The sequence below is a fragment of the Echeneis naucrates genome, chromosome 19, assembly GCF_900963305.1.
Source record: "Echeneis naucrates chromosome 19, fEcheNa1.1, whole genome shotgun sequence".
NCBI classification, from domain to species: Eukaryota; Metazoa; Chordata; class Actinopteri; order Carangiformes; family Echeneidae; genus Echeneis; species Echeneis naucrates.
Window position 1 is genome coordinate 8418115 of NC_042529.1, and position 21006 is coordinate 8439120.

The 21006-nt window shown below is 42.1% G+C and overlaps 3 protein-coding genes across 3 annotated transcripts in view; all 3 read left to right on the top strand.

The window, feature by feature from the left end:
- The first annotated feature begins 255 nt into the window (after positions 1 to 255).
- LOC115060452 (mucin-13-like) lies at positions 256 to 5231 on the top strand. The gene is made up of 11 exons (XM_029528379.1): positions 256 to 904; positions 1030 to 1149; positions 1587 to 1696; positions 2144 to 2202; positions 2357 to 2520; positions 3380 to 3508; positions 3606 to 3648; positions 3730 to 3767; positions 4125 to 4212; positions 4503 to 4749; positions 4987 to 5231. Exons 1-11 carry the CDS (start codon positions 256 to 258, stop codon positions 5155 to 5157), a joined length of 1818 nt encoding a protein of 605 aa, XP_029384239.1. The 3' UTR covers positions 5158 to 5231.
- A 3325-nt stretch (positions 5232 to 8556) lies between these two features.
- On the top strand, positions 8557 to 14779 carry LOC115060454 (mucin-13-like; the record flags this gene model as incomplete). Its single annotated transcript, XM_029528380.1, has 12 exons — positions 8557 to 8826; positions 10432 to 10438; positions 10564 to 10683; positions 11121 to 11230; positions 11715 to 11773; positions 11928 to 12091; positions 12963 to 13091; positions 13189 to 13231; positions 13313 to 13350; positions 13708 to 13795; positions 14076 to 14322; positions 14660 to 14779. Coding segments are annotated over 12 exons (1395 nt in total), but the record flags the coding sequence as incomplete, so codon positions are not given.
- Positions 14780 to 17086: 2307 nt separating this feature from the next.
- Positions 17087 to 21006, top strand: part of lrp2b (low density lipoprotein receptor-related protein 2b) — a 34001-nt gene continuing 30081 nt past the window's right edge. Inside the window, 9 exon segments of the mRNA XM_029528381.1 lie at positions 17087 to 17153; positions 17943 to 18053; positions 18273 to 18395; positions 18892 to 19008; positions 19173 to 19283; positions 19818 to 19934; positions 20044 to 20160; positions 20264 to 20407; positions 20890 to 21006. Of these exon segments, the coding sequence (XP_029384241.1) occupies positions 17087 to 17153; positions 17943 to 18053; positions 18273 to 18395; positions 18892 to 19008; positions 19173 to 19283; positions 19818 to 19934; positions 20044 to 20160; positions 20264 to 20407; positions 20890 to 21006 (1024 nt within the window).

Here is a 21006-nt window from a genome sequence, read left to right on the forward strand (position 1 = left end):
TTGTATCATTGTCAAATTTGTCTGCTTCAAATAGAAATGCTTTATGGCCTCTATAGCTTCAATTTGAATCATTGTGATCTGCTTCTGAACTTAACACAGAGACTTTTCTACCTGAGAACTCTGATTTCTGTGTGTTCATACCGAAGTGCAACTGTGTCTGACATACTGTTTATAGCTCCAGGGACAGGCACCAAGCTGAAGGTTTAGTAGGTTGGATAATGGCCTATAGATGGCTTACTCTGTTGGTCTAATTTGATGGCATCCACAGACCCAGCCACCAGCATTATCACCGAGTTGATGTCCCCAACCACCAGCACGACGACCCCAACCACCAACACTACGTCCCCAACCACCAGCACGACGGCCTCAACCACCAACATGACGTCCCCAATCACCAACATGACGTCCCCAATCACCAACATGACGTCCCCAACCACCAGCACGACGACCCCAACCACCAACACTACGTCCCCAACCACCAACACGACGTCCCCAACCACCAGCACGACGGCCCCAACCACCAACACTACGTCCCCAAACACCAACACTACGTCCCCAAACACCAACACTACGTCCCCAACCACCAGCACGACGGCCCCAACCACCAACACTACGTCCCCAAACACCAACACTACGTCCCCAAACACCAGCACGACGGCCACGCCCACCAACACCGCCACCACCAAACCCGACGAAGGGGGAAACTCGACGGCCACGCCCACCACCACCACCACCAAACCCGACGAAGGGGGAAACTCGACGGCCACGCCCACCACCACCACCACCAAACCTGAAGAAGGGGGAAACTCGACGGCCACGCCTACCAACACCACCAAACCTGAAGAAGGGGGAAACTCGACGGCCACACCCACCACCACCACCCCCTCGACATCAAAGAAGCCGGGTAAATTTAAGCCGCCTATACTCTTCATTCCCTCCTGATCCCAGTGTCCATTGGCTCTGGTTGATGGCTGAATGCAGTCATTGTTTATATCAGTGTGTTTGTGTGTGTGTGTTTTAAATCCAAAGGGCCTTGTGATGGGAACCCATGTGGCGAAGGGAGCACCTGTGAACCTTTTAACGGGAACTTTACGTGCTTGTGCTTGGCCGGTGATACCTACAATTATCAAAGCCAAATTTGCCAGAGAGGTAAATATGTCAGAGAGATGAATATAATCATTAAAAGCCTGCACAATGTCCTCTGCAGGTGTGTTAAAACCCAGAGAGACGCTGTAGGAAATAAAAATCTCTGTGGAGATTCAGCATTTCATTCATCAGTTTATGAAATATGTAAAGTCACAGTCTGACTCAGAGTTATTTCCATGTTTCTTGTAAATATTTGAATATTGGATAGACATTGTTCATAGGCTTTGTCCAAAAGCTAACACAATATGTGGATGACGCCCCTAAAACCTATAATCACTATAATTGTTATTATTATAGTGCAGTTTGCCCAAATTTCCAGGCTTGATACGAAGATAACTGTTTCCCGTATTTACTGTGCTGGTTCAAGTAATGGATCAATGTTCTCATGTGGCTCTCAGCAAGAAAGATAATTTTTTTTTATATATTCTTTTTTATTTCAGCCAAAGTTTTCCCTGGACAAATTGGTCTGCCTAACGTGGAATATAACCAGAACATGAGTAATAAGGATTCATTCATTTTTATAAACACCACGAGAAGGATTACAGATGCGGTAAGCAATTAGTTACATACTCCTTCTATGGGATCTGATAGACAACTTTGTGAAGATAAGCTTGGTAGACAATGCATTTCCATTGCCTGTGTGTTTTTGATGCCCCTTGCCTACCTCCCTTGGAGTGATACATTGATGAACAAATCCATGATTACCACACACACACACACACACACACACAAAAGGCATATGGCCACTGTATGACTGCAGAATTTACACTTCAGCTATTCATTTAAGATATTTGATAATTCATACAAACACTGTTGAGTTGTGGTCTTTTACGTAACTTAGTCGCACTGCATTTATAGTAAATAAATGATGCACGTGGTGATGAATATTACTAAACAATATCTATCAAAGCAGAATAATCTCAGAGATGAAATCGATGTACAAAAGTTGTTCATCTCCAGGCAGATCACCTCACTACCTTTTCTTTCCACAACACAGCTGGACATCGTTTACGATACTACGGAAGGCTACTCTCATTCTGAAGTGCTGCAACTTCTGTAAGTCTTTTGTCATTCCTGTAAGAATAACAAAACTGACTATCATCTCATTGTCTATCTATTGAGGACCTTACTTCTCAAGTGCACTTCCAAAACATGACACTCACCTAATAAAGGATGTGTTCATAAGTAAGTGTGATTGTTGTCTGTGTAGGGAATCAAACGGTGGAGCTAGATCAACCAACCCTTCGCGGGTCACTGCAGTTGTAGACATCATCTTCAGTGCAAACTCTGATATCACATCTACAGACGTTGATGATAAGATAAAGGCGGCCGCTAACAACCCTGATTCTATCCTGGGAGGTGCAAATTTTACAGGTAAGCTCAGCACAAAGATCTGACATGTTTGGCTGCAGCCCCATCCTGCATATATAAGTGGTATAGATAATAGATGGATGGATGGTGTGCATGTCCATTCTTAATTAATAATATTGATACAAGATAGGGGTTTCAGGTGGAGCAACACAATTGTTTACTTCAAATGTGTGTCTTTTTGTTGTTTTTTTTTTTTTTGGTCTTTCTCTTTTTCCAAAATCTCAAACAGGGTTACATTCCTGCTTTTTGGCCCAGGAATCAGTTCATTGTAATATCTGTTCTATTCTTTCCTTTTAGATAGTGTTAAAATAAAATAAATACATTAACAAAGCATAGCATGTTCAGGGGAGGCGCAACATGAATTTATTCCATTATATTTAAGGGTATAAACAATTTTCCTTATATACAATCTTTTTTTTTTTTTTTTTACTTACCTCGTATGGGATTGGTGTTGATGATTTGAACAATGAAAGCAGCCTATTATTATTTAACAAACTGCACGAGAACGCATTAGTGTACACGCTTCAGTTGTCTCCTTTAGTCCCAGCCCACTCCTAGATTTTTTTGTGCTTCACCACACTGCCAATGCACTAATGTTAAAAGCTGATCACACAGTTTTGTGTACACTTGTCTTTGTACAATATCGCTCAGCCATTAAGGAACAATGTCTTAATGATAATGACTTACAACGACGTAAGTCATTATCGTTCAGTACGATGTTCAGTAAGTTTTCTCAACTGCCTTTAGTATACTGTACGTTTCAGAATGCATGCCATTTAAAAATTTTCAATTGTTCAATTTTATACTACGTAGATGCTTGAGTTGTATTCACTGATGTTCTTTTTTGTGTGTCCTTTTACAGAGCAATCTCTGTGCGACAGGACGCCATGTGATGAACTCACTACAAATTGTGAATCAAGTGACGGATCTTTTACCTGTGGCTGTGATCCAGGATACATTAGGACAAACTTCTCTGAGAGAATGTGTATTGGTAAAGGAATTTATTAGTTGGGAGAGAGATATTATGTGTGCTATGTGAGTATCTTTAACCAAAATACTAAAAATTTCAACATTGTTTCCTTTTGCAGCTTGTCCCAGCGGGCAGAAAGCCAGTGAATCTGAATGTGTTGAGTAAGTGTTTCAATTTAACAGCCGTGCTTAAATACCCCTCTCAGTGAAATTGTGTAACAAAGCATTCATCTTGTCTTTCAGTTGTCCATTCGGTTATTCTGGTTTCAACTGCAATAGCCGTGAGTACACAATATGCATTTGTTAGTGAAGCCAAAAACAAAGAAATATACAATGACAACCTTTGACAAAACAAAGTGAAATTACTGTTAATCAATATGATACAAAATTGTTGGCAATGGTGTGTCCATTTACTTATTCACAAGTCCCAGTGTTGGCACCTACATTGGCTTTTCATTATTGCCATGATTTGGAGGAGGGACAATAATAGGAACAATAATGATAATAAATATAATAATTGCTGTAATTACTTAGAGAATTTTTCTGGGGAAGTATGAAGGCAAAGTTGTTATTTCAATATTTGTGACATGGTTATCAATGTCCCTGTCCTTTTGTTGTGTTGTGTTTTGTTTTGTTAGCATGGGAACTGGTGCTGGTAATCGTTGGCTCTGTACTAGGGGGACTGCTACTCATCACACTCATCCTTCTGCCTATTGTGGCACGCAAGTGAGATTTTTATCTGTTTATTCATCCACCTTCAGTCGCTTGTTGCCTGTTGATTGTCTGTGTCATAGTCCTCTTTCACTTATGTTACACATTAACTTTAATCTGAGCAGGTACATTGACATTGAAGCTTTTCATTTTACTTTTGCATTCTATCCTGCCGTTTTAAACATGTTACTTTAATACAGTTGTGAAAAATTATGAAAAATCTATATACTAAAAGACATGGAAAGAAATAAAGCCCCAATCTGGTAACAGTAATACAAAATAAATATACTTTTCTTTCATCTTAGATCTCCAAAGAAGAGCTCTGAGAAAAACAGAAATGCAGACATTGGACATTATGTCAATCCCTCTCCTGCAAAGGCACCATTGGTGAACGGCCATTACAGCCTGCCCAGCAGCCGAGCACCCTCTGTTAATGGGTCGGCCTTTGGCAATGCTGGAGTTCCCAGAATCCCACGGGCCACAGCTACCAGCAGCTGGGACAGAGCGACCAACCTGGAGATGACACGAAGCAACCCTGTGGGCAGGAACCCGGTGAGCATGCCTCCATCTGTTTGAGCTCAAAAGAGGAGCGCTGGGGAAAGAAGCAGGGATAAGCTGGAGAGGTATAGAATGTAGAAGCTATTATGCTAAAGTAATTTTAGTCCACGGGACAGAAAGAGCCAAATATAATGACTGAAAATCAAGCAGGGTTAAAGAAGAGAGAATTAGGGATATACATACATACATACATATAATTCACTCATGAGGAATTCTTTCTCTTCATAATAGCGGCTGTATGAAGACCCAGACAACGTTAACCCATACATTAACTCTCAGCAGGAAAGACCCTCGAGCAACTCATATGCCCAGAGTCGATCTCAGATCAACCCGTACGCTCAGAGCCAGAGCCAGGGCCAGAGCAACCCTTACTACGTGCACGATGATGGAAGACGCTACTAACGAAGCACAAAGATTATTCCAAACACTTTTAGGTCGGGTAGCACTTCACCATAAAAATAAAACTCACCTGCCACTTTGTTCCAAGTAGCTCCAAACTACTTTTATTTTTTTTAATTTTTTTGTTTGTTTGTTTTTGTTTTCGAAAGAAATTATTCAAAGTAACTGTTCTTAAAAAGTATAACTTGTTTCTAACCATTCCTGAATTTTCTTGACTGATCTTGGTAAACATTTTGGATATGTAATACACTTTAGGTCTTTTCCATATTTTTTCTTTTCATATTACTTAAAGCTTCACTTATTCAATAGTAAAAGGGTGATAATTTGGAATTAGAATATGTGTGAACCCTTTTCTCATCTATGAATTTACAAGTTTTTGTCCTGCAGGCAAAATATTTGGACCTGTGATGAGTGTAGTTTGTGCCAATGTACCGTGTTAAACACGTTTTTGTGAATGAGATGAGTCTGTTTGACGAAAACTAATCTGTATCACGGCCTGTTGGGTCCCTCTAGATTTGGTATGGAGTGTTTTCAATATTACCATTATGTGATGTTATATTTTGTACAACTAAGTGTATATATTGTGTGACTTTTTATAACCTCTTTCATGACTGATCAATACCTCAGTAAGAATAGAAATAGAAAATAAGATACAAAAATAAAAAATATATAACTAGGTGTCGTATTAAGTTGTTTTTTGTTCCTACACCATATCATAAACCATAAAAGTACATATTCTGAAATAAATGACCGTGCACTTCTAATGGTTAATCATGAAATAAATGATAAACATATTTACTCAGACGTCTGGTCCAGTATGCTCTATTCAGTTTTATGCATTCCATATTTAACAGACACCTGCTATGTTCTATTTACATCTCTTGGAATTACGGCAAATGCAATAATTGAAATATCTCTGTTGCACATAGCCACGAGTATGTTTTTGGTGCAGCCACTGGAGGGTGCCCGTTTCAAAATAATGTATGGAAGTGATGGAACATATGGCTAAAAAACAAGACACTGTTTGTCAACTAATCTCTTGTATTCTAAAATACATCCTTTACCAATCCCAGAAAAAAGAATAAACTTACAAAGGTAAAACATTTCCTTCAGTTAATTTCCCAGGTTTTGTTTAACCTTCAGAGAACCTTAAAGGAACCTTCCCTTAAAGTTCTCCAACAGTTCAACAGACATAACCTGACGTTACAACTGTGTCCGCTAGGTTAGAAAGAATTGTCCTTTATGTTCTCAGATAGTAATTATCTTGCAATAAAATATGCATTTCTGATACACTTGCCCATGCTCCCAATATTTTGGAGGTTGGCTGGTATTGGTTACCTGGATTGCTGCTCTGGCATGTAACATTATCTATCTTCATTATCAGTTGAGCTTCTCACTGATGTGCAATGACAGATGAGCAGTCGCTACATGCACAGCAGGTGTGTCAACCAGGAAAACATGATGCACGGCCGTAAGGAGCAAATACTGTTTGTTGCAGTAATTTAACTTAAGTTTCAATTTTCTTGAAGGGAAGTGTCCAGTTGTTGTCCAGTGTAGTTTGAAGAAGACTTTGGCAAACCAGCATCTCCAGCTTTTCTTTTCTCTGGATTTTGTGACTATAAAATTCGACCAGTGTCTGTATTAACAACCAAAAGATACTTTGCCTGGAGTGTCCTTTCTATAACTTTTATTTGTGTGAAATATGTCAAGGACAAAGACAAACAACAGGAACAAAGATATATTGTAAACAACTTGTAAACTAATAAATGGGATTGAGATGAGGGAGGTGGATACCTGTGTCTTCTTTTCCGGGCAGAAAATGTACTTTAGCATTTCCTCCTGCCCTCTGGAGGAGTGGTTAATCATTAAAACTACCAGACGACACCTGAACCTTCATCATTTGAAGTTTTCAGGGACTTAGACCACCTCTGCTCATAACTCTCATTGGCTCTTGTTCTGTCTTCTAGCAAAGTTTTGTCAGCAAGAATTTTCAAATGGCTCGAGGAGTAAAATTCCAGTTTTTCCTTTGGCTCATAGTAGCCTTCCTAGGTAGGTATTTTTTAATTAACTTTAAATTCTAAACATTTAACCAAATAAAAAAAAAGTTAAATGACTCAAGTGATGCTAAGTTCAGTCATTATGTGAGGCAGAATTAAAACAAATACATGTATTATTTTATATAATTAAACTTTTGTTCAAGTTTCTTCCAAAAGTAAAAATATTTTCGTCACACAGAATGTTTGTGAAAGTCCTAATAATATAGCAGATCGAGGTATGATTTTAATTATTTATTTAATTTAACATCTAGATCGTTTTTTTTTTTTTTGTTTTTTTTTGTTCACACATGAAAATGTAAACATTTGACCAGTGTGCTGATGCAGACTATCTGACCTTATCATTGTCAAATTTGTCTGCTTCAAATAGAAATGCTTTATGGCCTCTATAGCTTCAATTTGAATCATTGTGATCCGCCTCTGAACTTAACACAGAGACTTTCCTACCTGAGAACTCTGATTTCTGTGTGTTTTCATATCAAAGTGCAACTGTGTCTGACATACTGTTTATAACTCCAGGGACAGGCAGTCAGTCCACAACCACCAGCGCACCAACCAGCACCACGGCCACGCCCACCAGCACCACGGCCACAACCACCAGCGCACCAACCAGCACCACGGCCACGCCCACCATCGCCACGGCCACAACCACCAGCGCACCAACCAGCACCACGGCCACGCCCACCATCACCACGGCCACAACCACCAGCGCGCCCACCAGCACCACGGCCACGACCACCAGCGCACCCACCAGCACCACGGCCACAACCACCAGCGCACCAACCAGCACCACAGCCACAACCACCAGCGCACCCACCAGCACCATGGCCACAACCACCAGCGCACCCACCAGCACCACAGCCACAACCACCAGCGCACCCACCAGCACCACGGCCACAACCACCAGCACGATAGCCACGCCCACCAGCACCACGGCCACAACCACCAGCGCGCCCACCAGCACCACGACCACCAGCACACCAACCAGTACCACGGCCACGCCCACCAGCACCACGACCACGCCCACCAGCACGACAGCCACACCCACCAGCACCACGGCCACAACCACCAGCGCGCCCACCAGCACGACGGCCACAACCACCAGCGCACCAACCAGCACCACGGCCACAACCACCAGCGCACCAACCAGCACCACGGCCACAACCACCAGCGCACCCACCAGCACCACGGCCACAACCACCAGCGCACCCACCAGCACCACGGCCACAACCACCAGCGCACCACCAGCACCACGGCCACAACCACCAGCGCACCAACCAGCACCACGGCCACAACCACCAGCGCACCCACCAGCACCACAGCCACAACCACCAGCGCACCCACCAGCACCACGGCCACAACCACCAGCACGATAGCCACGCCCACCAGCACCACGGCCACAACCACCAGCGCGCCCACCAGCACCACGACCACCAGCACACCAACCAGTACCACGGCCACGCCCACCAGCACCACGACCACGCCCACCAGCACGACAGCCACACCCACCAGCACCACGGCCACAACCACCAGCGCGCCCACCAGCACGACGGCCACAACCACCAGCGCACCAACCAGCACCACGGCCACAACCACCAGCGCACCAACCAGCACCATGGCCACAACCACCAGCGCACCCACCAGCACCACGGCCACAACCACCAGCACCACGGCCATGACCACCAGCGCACCAACCAGCACCACGGCCACAACCACCAGCGCACCCACCAGCACCACGGCCACAACCACCAGCGCACCCACTAGCACCACAGCCACAACCACCAGCGCACCCACCAGCACGACAGCCACGGCCACCAGCACCACGGCCACAACCACCAGCGTGCCCACCAGCACCACAGCCACAACCACCAGCGCACCCACCAGCACCACGGCCACAACCACCAGCACGATAGCCACGCCCACCAGCACCACAGCCACAACCACCAGCGCACCCACCAGCACGACAGCCACGGCCACCAGCACCACGGCCACAACCACCAGCGTGCCCACCAGCACCACAGCCACAACCACCAGCGCACCCACCAGCACGACAGCCATGCCCACCAGCACCACGGCCACAACCACCAGCGCACCCACCAGCACCACGGCCACAACCACCAGCGCACCCACTAGCACCACAGCCACAACCACCAGCGCACCCACCAGCACGACAGCCACGGCCACCAGCACCACGGCCACAACCACCAGCGTGCCCACCAGCACCACAGCCACAACCACCAGTGCACCCACCAGCACGACAGCCACAACCACCAGCGCACCCACCAGCACCACGGCCACAACCACCAGCGCACCAACCAGCACCACGGCCACAACCACCAGCGCACCCACCAGCACCACGGCCACAACCACCAGCGCACCAACCAGCACCACGGCCACAACCACCAGCGCACCAACCAGCACCACGGCCACAACCACCAGCGCACCAACCAGCACCACGGCCACAACCACCAGCGCACCCACTAGCACCACAGCCACAACCACCAGCGCACCCACCAGCACGACAGCCACGGCCACCAGCACCACGGCCACAACCACCAGCGCACCCACCAGCACCACGGCCACAACCACCAGCGCACCCACCAGCACGACAGCCACGCCCACCAGCACCACGGCCACGACCACCAGCGCACCAACCAGCACCACGGCCACAACCACCAGCGCACCAACCAGCACCACGGCCACAACCACCAGCACGACAGCCACGGCCACCAGCACGACAGCCACGGCCACCAGCACGACAGCCACGGCCACCAGCACGACGGCCACAACCACCAGCGCGCCCACCAGCACCACAGCCACAACCACCAGCGCGCCCACCAGCACCACGGCCACAACCACCAGCGCACCAACCAGCACCACGGCCACAACCACCAGCACGACAGCCACGCCCACCAGCACGACGGCCACAACCACCAGCGCACCCACCAGCGCCACAGCCACCAGCACGCCCACCAGCACCATGGCCACGACCACAAGCACAGTGGCCACGACCACCAGCACCACAGCCACACCCACCAGCACCACGGCCACAACCACCAGCACGCCCACCAGTACAACAGCCATGACTACCAGCACGACGGCCACGCCCACTAGCACGCCCACCAGCACACCCACCAGTACAACAGCCACGCCCACCAGCACCACGGCCATGACCACCAGCACAGCGGCCACGCCCACCAGCACCACCCCTTCGACATCAAAGAAGCCGGGTAAATTTAAGCCGCCTATACTCTTCATTCCCTCCTGATCCCAGTGTCCATTGGCTCTGGTTGATGGCTGAATGCAGTCATTGTTTATATCAGTGTGTTTGTGTGTGTGTGTTTTAAATCCAAAGGGCCTTGTGATGGGAACCCATGTGGCGAAGGGAGCACCTGTGAACCTTTTAACGGGAACTTTACGTGCTTGTGCTTGGCCGGTGATACCTACAATTATCAAAGCCAAATTTGCCAGAGAGGTAAATATGTCAGAGAGATGAATATAATCATTAAAAGCCTGCACAATGTCCTCTGCAGGTGTGTTAAAACCCAGAGAGACGCTGTAGGAAATAAAAATCTCTGTGGAGATTCAGCATTTCATTCATCAGTTTATGAAATATGTAAAGTCACAGTCTGACTCAGAGTTATTTCCATGTTTCTTGTAAATATTTGAATATTGGATAGACATTGTTCATAGGCTTTGTCCAAAAGCTAACACAATATGTGGATGACGCCCCTAAAACCTATAATCACTATAATTGTTATTATTATAGTGCAGTTTGCCCAAATTTCCAGGCTTGATACGAAGATAACTGTTTCCCGTATTTACTGTGCTGGTTCAAGTAATGGATCAATGTTCTCATGTGGCTCTCAGCAAGAAAGATAATTTTTTTTTATATATTCTTTTTTATTTCAGCCAAAGTTTTCCCTGGACAAATTGGTCTGCCTAACGTGGAATATAACCAGAACATGAGTAATAAGGATTCTTTCATTTTTATAAACACCACGAGAAGGATTACAGATGCGGTAAGCAATTAGTTACATACTCCTTCTATGGGATCTGATAGACAACTTTGTGAAGATAAGCTTGGTAGACAATGCATTTCCATTGCCTGTGTGTTTTTGATGCCCCTTGCCTACCTCCCTTGGAGTGATACATTGATGAACAAATCCATGATTACCACAAATTTGATTTATTTTATTTTATTACCTTCAAAGAGTTTATCTGATGTTGCTGAACAGCAAAAGGCATATGGCCACTGTATGACTGCAGAATTTACACTTCAGCTATTCATTTAAGATATTTGATAATTCATACAAACACTGTTGAGTTGTGGTCTTTTACGTAACTTAGTCGCACTGCATTTATAGTAAATAAATGACGCACGTGGTGATGAATGTTACTAAACAATATCTATCAAAGCAGAATAATCTCAGAGATGAAATCGATGTACAAAAGTTGTTCATCTCCAGGCAGATCACCTCACTACCTTTTCTTTCCACAACACAGCTGGACATCGTTTACGATACTACGGAAGGCTACTCTCATTCTGAAGTGCTGCAACTTCTGTAAGTCTTTTGTCATTCCTGTAAGAATAACAAAACTGACTATCATCTCATTGTCTATCTATTGAGGACCTTACTTCTCAAGTGCACTTCCAAAACATGACACTCACCTAATAAAGGATGTGTTCATAAGTAAGTGTGATTGTTGTCTGTGTAGGGAATCAAACGGTGGAGCTAGATCAACCAACCCTTCGCGGGTCACTGCAGTTGTAGACATCATCTTCAGTGCAAACTCTGATATCACATCTACAGACGTTGATGATAAGATAAAGGCGGCCGCTAACAACCCTGATTCTATCCTGGGAGGTGCAAATTTTACAGGTAAGCTCAGCACAAAGATCTGACATGTTTGGCTGCAGCCCCATCCTGCATATGTAAGTGGTATAGATAATAGATGGATGGATGGTGTGCATGTCCATTCTTAATTAATAATATTGATACAAGATAGGGGTTTCAGGTGGAGCAACACAATTGTTTACTTCAAATGTGTGTCTTTTTGTTTTTGTTTTTTTTTGGTCTTTCTCTTTTTCCAAAATCTCAAACAGGGTTACATTCCTGCTTTTTGGCCCAGGAATCAGTTCATTGTAATATCTGTTCTATTCTTTCCTTTTAGATAGTGTTAAAATAAAATAAATCCATTAACAAAGCATAGCATGTTCAGGGGAGGCGCAACATGAATTTATTCCATTATATTTAAGGGTATAAACAATTTTCCTTATATACAATCTTTTTTTTTTTTTTTTTTTTTTTTTTACTTACCTCGTATGGGATTGGTGTTGATGATTTGAACAATGAAAGCAGCCTATTATTATTTAACAAACTGCACGAGAACGCATTAGTGTACACGCTTCAGTTGTCTCCTTTAGTCCCAGCCCACTCCCCGATTTTTTGTGCTTCACCACACTGCCAATGCACTAATGTTAAAAGCTGATCACACAGTTTTGTGTACACTTGTTTTTGTACAATATCGTACAATATTTTTGTACAATATCGCTCAGCCATTAAGGAACAATGTCTTAATGATAATGATAATGACTTACGACGACGTTCAGTAAGTTATTTTCTCAACTGCCTTTAGTATACTGTACGTTTCAGAATGCATGCCATTAAAAATTTAAAATTTTTCAATTTTATACTACGTAGATGCTTGAGTTGTATTCACTGATGTTCTTTTTTGTGTGTCCTTTTACAGAGCAATCTCTGTGCGACAGGGCGCCCTGTGATGAACTCACTACAAATTGCGGATCAAGTAACGGATCTTTTATCTGTGGCTGTGATCCGGGATACATTAGGACAAACTTCTCTGAGAGAATGTGTATTGGTAAAGGAATTTATTAGTTGGGAGAGAGATATTATGTGTGCTATGTGAGTATCTTTAACCAAAATACTAAAAATTTCAACATTGTTTCCTTTTGCAGCTTGTCCCAGCGGGCAGAAAGCCAGTGAATCTGAATGTGTTGAGTAAGTGTTTCAATTTAACAGCCGTGCTTAAATACCCCTCTCAGTGAAATTGTGTAACAAAGCATTCATCTTGTCTTTCAGTTGTCCATTCGGTTATTCTGGTTTCAACTGCAATAACTGTGAGTACACAATATGCATTTGTTAGTGAAGCCAAAAACAAAGAAATATACAATGACAACCTTTGACAAAACAAAGTGAAATTACTGTTAATCAATATGATACAAAATTGTTGGCAATGGTGTGTCCATTTACTTATTCACAAGTCCCAGTGTTGGCACCTACATTGGCTTTTCATTATTGCCATGATTTGGAGGAGGGACAATAATAGGAACAATAATGATAATAAATATAATAATTGCTGTAATTACTTAGAGAATTTTTCTGGGGAAGTATGAAGGCAAAGTTGTTATTTCAATATTTGTGACATGGTTATCAATGTCCCTGTCCTTTTGTTGTGTTGTGTTTTGTTTTGTTAGCATGGGAACTGGTGCTGGTAATCGTTGGCTCTGTACTAGGGGGACTGCTACTCATCACACTCATCCTTCTGCCTATTGTGGCACTCAAGTGAGATTTTTATCTGTTTATTCATCCACCTTCAGTCGCTTGTTGCCTGTTGATTGTCTGTGTCATAGTCCTCTTTCACTTATGTTACACATTAACTTTAATCTGAGCAGGTACATTGACATTGAAGCTTTTCATTTTACTTTTGCATTCTATCCTGCCGTTTTAAACATGTTACTTTAATACAATTATGAAAAATCCATATACTAAAAGACATGGAAAGAAATAACGCCCCAATCTGGTAACAGTAATAGAAAATAAATATACTTTTCTTTCATCTTAGATTTCCAAAGAAGAGCTCTGAGAAAAACAGAAATGCAGACATTGGACATTATGTCAATCCCTCTCCTGCAAAGGCACCATTGGTGAACGGCCATTACAGCCTGCCCAGCAGCCGAGCACCCTCTGTTAATGTGTTGCCTTTTGGCAATGCTGGAGTTCCCAGAATCCCACGGGCCACAGCTATCAGCAGCTGGGACAGAGGGACCAACCTGGAGATGACACGAAGCAACCCTGTGGGCAGGAACCTGGTGAGCATGCCTCCATCTGTTTGAGCTCAAAAGAGGAGCGCTGGGGAAAGAAGCAGGGATAAGCTGGAGAGGTATAGAATGTAGAAGCTATTATGCTAAGCTATTATGCTAATTAAGTAATTAAGTAATTTTAGTCCACGGGACAGAAAGAGCCAAATATAATGACTGAAAATCAAGCAGGGTTAAAGAAGAGAGAATTAGGGATATACATACATACATACATATAATTCACTCATGAGAAATTTTTTCTCTTCATAATTTTTAATTTAATTTAATAATTTGTTCTCCTCTGTATGAAGACCCAGACAACGTTAACCCATACATTAACTCTCAACAGGAAAGACCCTCGAGCAACTCATATGCCCAGAGTCGATCTCAGATCAAACCGTACGCTCAGAGCCAGAGCCAGGGCCAGAGCAACCCTAACTACGTGCACGATGATGGAAGACGCTACTAACGAAGCAAAAAGATTATTCCAAACACTTTTAGGTCGGGTAGCACCATAAAAATAAAACTCACCTGCCACTTTGTTCCAAGTAGCTCCAAACTACTTTTATTTTATTTTATTTAATTTTTTTTGTTTGTTTGTTTTTGTTTTCGAAAGAAATTGTTCAAAGTAACTCTCTGAGTTAACTGGATCAAAATGTTTTTTCCCCAAATCCACAGTGGTTCCGGTGAAACCTTTTGCAATAGCAAAATAAATGTGCAGTAATAATTATTATTGCATTGTAAGGCAACTATATACTTTCACCCCATTAATCTGGATAGTTTGAAGTATATGCTTACAAAGTATAACTTGTTTCTAACCATTCCTGAATTTTCTTGACTGATCTTGGTAAACATTTTGGATATGTAATACACTTTAGGTTTTTTCCATATTTTTTCTTTTCATATTACTTAAAGCTTCACTTATTCAATAGTAAAAGGGTGATAATTTGGAATTAGAATATGTGTGAACCCTTCTCTCATCTATGAATTTACAAGTTTTTGTCCTGCAGGCAAAATATTTGGACCTGTGATGAGTGTAGTTTGTGCCAATGTACCGTGTTAAACACGTTTTTGTGAATGAGATGAGTCTGTTTGACGAAAACTAACCTGTATCACGGCCTGTTGGGTCCCTCTAGATTTGGTATGGAGTGTTTTCGGTATTACCATTATGTGATGTTATATTTTGTACAACTAAGTGTATATTTTGTTTGATCATGACTGATCAATACCTGAGTAAGAATAGAAATAGAAAATAAGATACAGAAATAAAAAATATGTAACTAGGTGTCGTATTAAGTTGTTATTTGTTCCTACACCATATCATAAATATAGTTCCTTATGACCATAAGTGTTTAAGTACATATTCTGAAATATATGACCGTGCACTTCTTATGGTCAATCATGAAATTTCCTTCAGTTAATTTCCCAGGTTTTGTTTAACCTTCAGAGAACCTTAAAGGAACCTTCCCTTAAAGTTCTCCAACAGTTCAACAGACATAACCTGACGTTACAACTGTGTCCGCTAGGTTAGAAAGAAATGTCCTTTATGTTCTCAGATAGTAATTATCTTGCAATAAAATATGCATTTCTGATACACTTGCCCATGCTCCCAATATTTTGGAGGTTGGCTGGTCTTGGTTACCTGGATTGCTGCTCTGGCATGTAACATTATCTATCTTCATTATCAGTTGAGCTTCTCACTGATGTGCAATGACAGATGAGCAGTCGCTACATGCACAGCAGGTGTGTCAACCAGGAAAACATGACGCACGGCCGTAAGGAGCAAATACTGTTTGTTGCAGTAATTTAACTTAAGTTTCAATTTTCTTGAAGGGAAGTGTCCAGTTGTTTATCGCCCAAAAGCAATATGTGCAATAAACTAATTAAACAATGTCCATGCTGCAAGGCCACGCACTGTAAAACGCAATAAAGAAGTAAGTAGAATCTCAGTCATCAGTTCAACTAATACTATCATGTAATGTCTCACACACGACCTGTTGTTCAAATTTTTTAAATAGACAATGAAACATCACCACATAAACACGTCAATGTCTTCTAAAAAAAAAAGTTATATAAGCAAAGTAATTAAAGAAACAATTATCAGTGTATCGATAGATAGATATTACCGTATACTATTCTACTGTATTACGGACTTTTGCAAATTGCAACCATCTTTGCATGTATATCCATATACATGTATATATATATATATATATATATATATATATATATATATATATATATATGGCATTAATATTGCATAGTACATGAATACATATACATAGCCTTGCACTCTGTAAGTACCAGTGTGTATAGCATGCTTATATGCTATGCTATGCTATAAAATTTTTAGATTATTTTCTTAATTGTGTTTTATTCAGGTTGTTAAAAAATATGGCAAATCATTTGTGTGGATATATTGAATGTGGGTGCATATAATAAGGATGTGTTGTAGTCTTTATTATTCAGTTACAACCCCCCCACTTACTGTTGCACAAAAATGACTAGTTACTTTTTCTTGCTGATCTAGACAACACATCAACAGGTAAAAGTTAATCTTAGACGTTTATGTAAAGGAGCTCGCCATAAAAAGCTGCATTACTCCGTGTCACATTATTGGCCTGTTGGTCGCTCTGGGTTATACATCTCAACACCAAAGGCACAATCTTCCTCTAGCTCGTTTGGCTTTACAGAGCTGGGGGGCAGATTGAGCATGAGTTTCGACACTTTGTCGGACTAACACCAGAACACAAGAGAGCTGAGGGGGAATTGCATTATGGGCTTTACAGGTCTGCATCTTCTTTCCATTCTTCTTCTGTCTCGAGGAATTCAACTTTCTCATGGTATGTATATACGCTTTATTTAAAGAAATACATATTTTTAAGAGCCACAATAATACTAAGAAGAATATGTTTGGCAATGATTAATGGGCTTTTGGGGGTTTTACTGTGTGATTTTATTCAATATGTATGATTTCTGTATTTTCCTTTTTTTTATCAGTACAAAAATCTTTCACAGACTCACACTGTATAACGCTGCGAGTACTTACATACAAACATTGTGGCGTTATTAAATATTGACAGTGAAGCTATTCATTTTGAGATTGAAAGAAATCACTGAGATTATAAAATATTGCACAGTGAATAAACGGTAACAGTGTACATAGCCATAGTGGTATTTTGAAGGAAATAATGCCGCTGATATTAACATTGTTTGGTAGCCAATGCAAAGTATTCTGCAGCGATGTAAAATCCAGTAAAATGTCTGCCCTCCACAAAGAAATTTGACTCAAAGTACACATCTCAGTGCTGATTCATACATCACTGGGCAGTTTCAAATGATACTGTACACTCCAAGGTCATGAGATGGACTTTTCATTCAAGGTGAAGAATTAACTATCATTTAAAAGCCAAATCACATGATTTCAGTATTCCAACTGTCATAAACATGGTAACTCATTTGTCAAGGAAACAGTAAAATGGACTTTCATTTCACTTATATAAGCATTTCTGAAAGTACCTTAAACCATGTTAAATAAGCAAGTTGCCTTTAACGGAACAAAACTACATCACAGCCATAAAAAGATAAATGATGGCTGATGCTTCTTCTGCCTCGATATGTGTTTTCTACAGGAAGTTGTAGCAGCGATGAGTTTCAGTGCACCAGTGGACAATGCATTGACAGCGCCTGGAGGTGTGATGGAACCAAGGATTGCACAGATGACTCAGATGAGCTGAACTGTCGTAAGTCCGAAAACTCAATGGCACCAAGCAAAGTCATCACGCAAACCACCCACACACACACACACACAAAAAAAGTGTTTCTGGTGTCACAAATGTCAGTTAACTTGGAAAAAGAAGCAAAGAATTGTACAGATGCATAAAACCCAACCCATGCCTAAAGAGCCATAAGCCACTGTTGTATATGTATGTAAATGTAGGTTGTTCTGTTCTCTTTGGCAGCACCTGCATCATGCACCGCACAGGAATTCAAGTGTGTGACGAGTGGTGAATGCATTTCTATGGGATTTGTCTGTGACGGGGAGGAAGACTGCATCGATGGCTCAGATGAGCAAAGGACCTGTGGTATGCAGACTGATGTTTCAATTGCTGTTGTAAAGTCGCAACAATGTTGGCCACAAACATGCCTCATGCAGTGATTTAAACAAAAAAACATCCTAAAAATGAACTCAGAGTGGCTCATGAATGTTCTTGAAATGCTGAAGTCTCATCAGAGGACTCAAAGCTGCCTGTTTATAAGCAGCAATGGAGAATAGAACCACTTGGTGTCCACATGGTCCCAGTACGAAGCTCAAGCTTTTTAAAATATCTAGTGTTGATGTGATAGCTGTTACAAAAACTACAAACACAAACAAAACTTTACGAGGCATTTCCTTTTAACAGTTTGGGAGAGAACAGATAAATGTCCAAACTACCATCATCAAAGATAAAATGTATTACTCTGTCTCACTAAAGTTGGGAATCTACACATTTTTACTGTGCATTCACAATCCTAAGTCCGATTCTCCTGCAAAACAGCGTTTAAAAACAAATGCCCACTCACATGCTCTCATTGGTTCAGGTGGACAAACGTGCAGTTCAGAGCAGTTCACATGCCAGGAGGGCCAGTGTATTCCAGGCAAATACAGATGTGACCACGTGAAGGACTGTGTGGACAACTCGGATGAAAACAACTGCAGTAAGAGTTTTGTTTTTTAAAGGAATTCAACATGTTGCACCAGGAATCATCACACTGATGCATAAGCTCAGATTTTCCCTTGAATCTTTTGGTTTATTAGGACACATTTTATACATAAAGTATGTTTGTTAGTAAGGAAGGTATTTTTTATTTTTTTTTTGCAGACTATCCAAGTTGCACTCAGAAGACATGTGCCAATGGGGCTTGTTATAACAACTCTCAGCGTTGTAATGGGCTTCAGGACTGCAGGGATGGCTCTGATGAATTCAACTGCAGTGAGTAGACAAGACCTGAGTCTGTCACTGTTTGGCAGGGATGGTTTTGGAGACGCTGCATAGAAAATCTGATAAATAAATTCTAATAATAATTAAATCAATAATCTATAGCATTTCTTTTTGCATTAAATGTAATTAAAGTAAAAAATATTTGTTTGTTAATGATGGTGCTTAACTCATTTATACAGCTCTAGATTCTTAAGGGAGTTTCATATCAGTGTCTTAGGACACTGATATGAAACTGATATGAAATGCTGTCTTATGAGACAGCATTAGTTTAAGCCACACACTGAACATACAGTTCATAATGGGAAGTGTTCATACATACATTTCCAAAATGGATAATCCTACACAAAACATAACTGATGTTAGGTTCTTTGCATTTACGCAGATGAATAGTCTTTGGAATACTTTATATATTCCCACATTTTACAGTTACCAACTCTTATGAGAGTGTGCTCTTGTTCTGCTGCAACTTTGAGGTTGCTTGAGTTTAGGCCTCTTGTAAATGCGGCCACTGTGTTTTATTTTCAGCCTCTCAGCACTGTCCTATCCACCAGTATCAGTGTGAAAATGGCTACTGCATTCCTCTTTCCTTTGTTTGCGACCACTGGGACGACTGTGGGGACAACAGTGATGAGCAAGGCTGTGGTAAGGGTGGCACTGACTGAAGAAGCGTGGACTCAACTCAAACAGCTGAGTCATCATTTAGAAATTCATGTAAGATAAGGATGAAGATGTTCTAATATTTATTCATCAGATTACCAGAGCTGTAGCGGCAACCAGTTCACATGTTCCAGTGGCCGTTGTATTCCTCAGCACTGGGTGTGTGATAAGTTCAATGACTGTGGGGACTACAGTGATGAGAAAGGATGTGGTGAGAAATCTTTTTCATTTTCTTTCTTTTCCCCACCTTTTAAAAAGCAGCGTGTATAAATATGTTGAATCCATAATAAGAAAAGTTTTTTGGGGGTTTTTAGATAGTAACTCTCGAGACTGTTACCCTGGTGAGTGGGGATGTCCGGGATCCACGGTTTGTATACCAGTGGGCAAAGTGTGTGACGACAAACCTGACTGTCCTGGAGGAACAGATGAAACAAACTCCACTGCACAGAAAACCTGCAGTAAGTCACACCCTTTTGAGTTCCAGACAAACTGTCAAAAAACCTGCAGTAATTCAGACGTGTGCGCCTGGTTCGAGCGGAAATTGCTTGAATAAACAAATGTAACACTGTCTGTAATCACTGTCACTGTAATCAGTGAAGTGAATTCAGTGTTGCTTAAGTGGGTGACGTGATCAGATGCAGGGTGCTTTATGGGAGAACCATGGGGCAGTAAATGTATGTAATAGGTGTGTTGCACATTTTAGTGCGTCATGTTCACAAACATTTCCATGAGCTGCCTTTTGCTCCCCTTATCACTGTCCTCACACTGGAGGCCAACCAGTAGCAGAACCTTAATTAATCAGCCAATATTAAAGGTCAGGCAGAAATGTGAGGTGTCTGCAGTGCAACTGGTTTTGCAATACTTTTATAGACAATGACCCCATTATTTCCCTTTTCTAAAACACTTACATAATTCTGCTTCATTTCATTTGAACACAAAGGTCTGGATAGGTGCTCCACCTTGAGCTGTGAGTACCTCTGCCACCCGTCTCCTGAGGGAGGTGCTTGTTACTGTCCTGATGGGTTCATTGTCGCCAATGACAGTCGTTCCTGTGCAG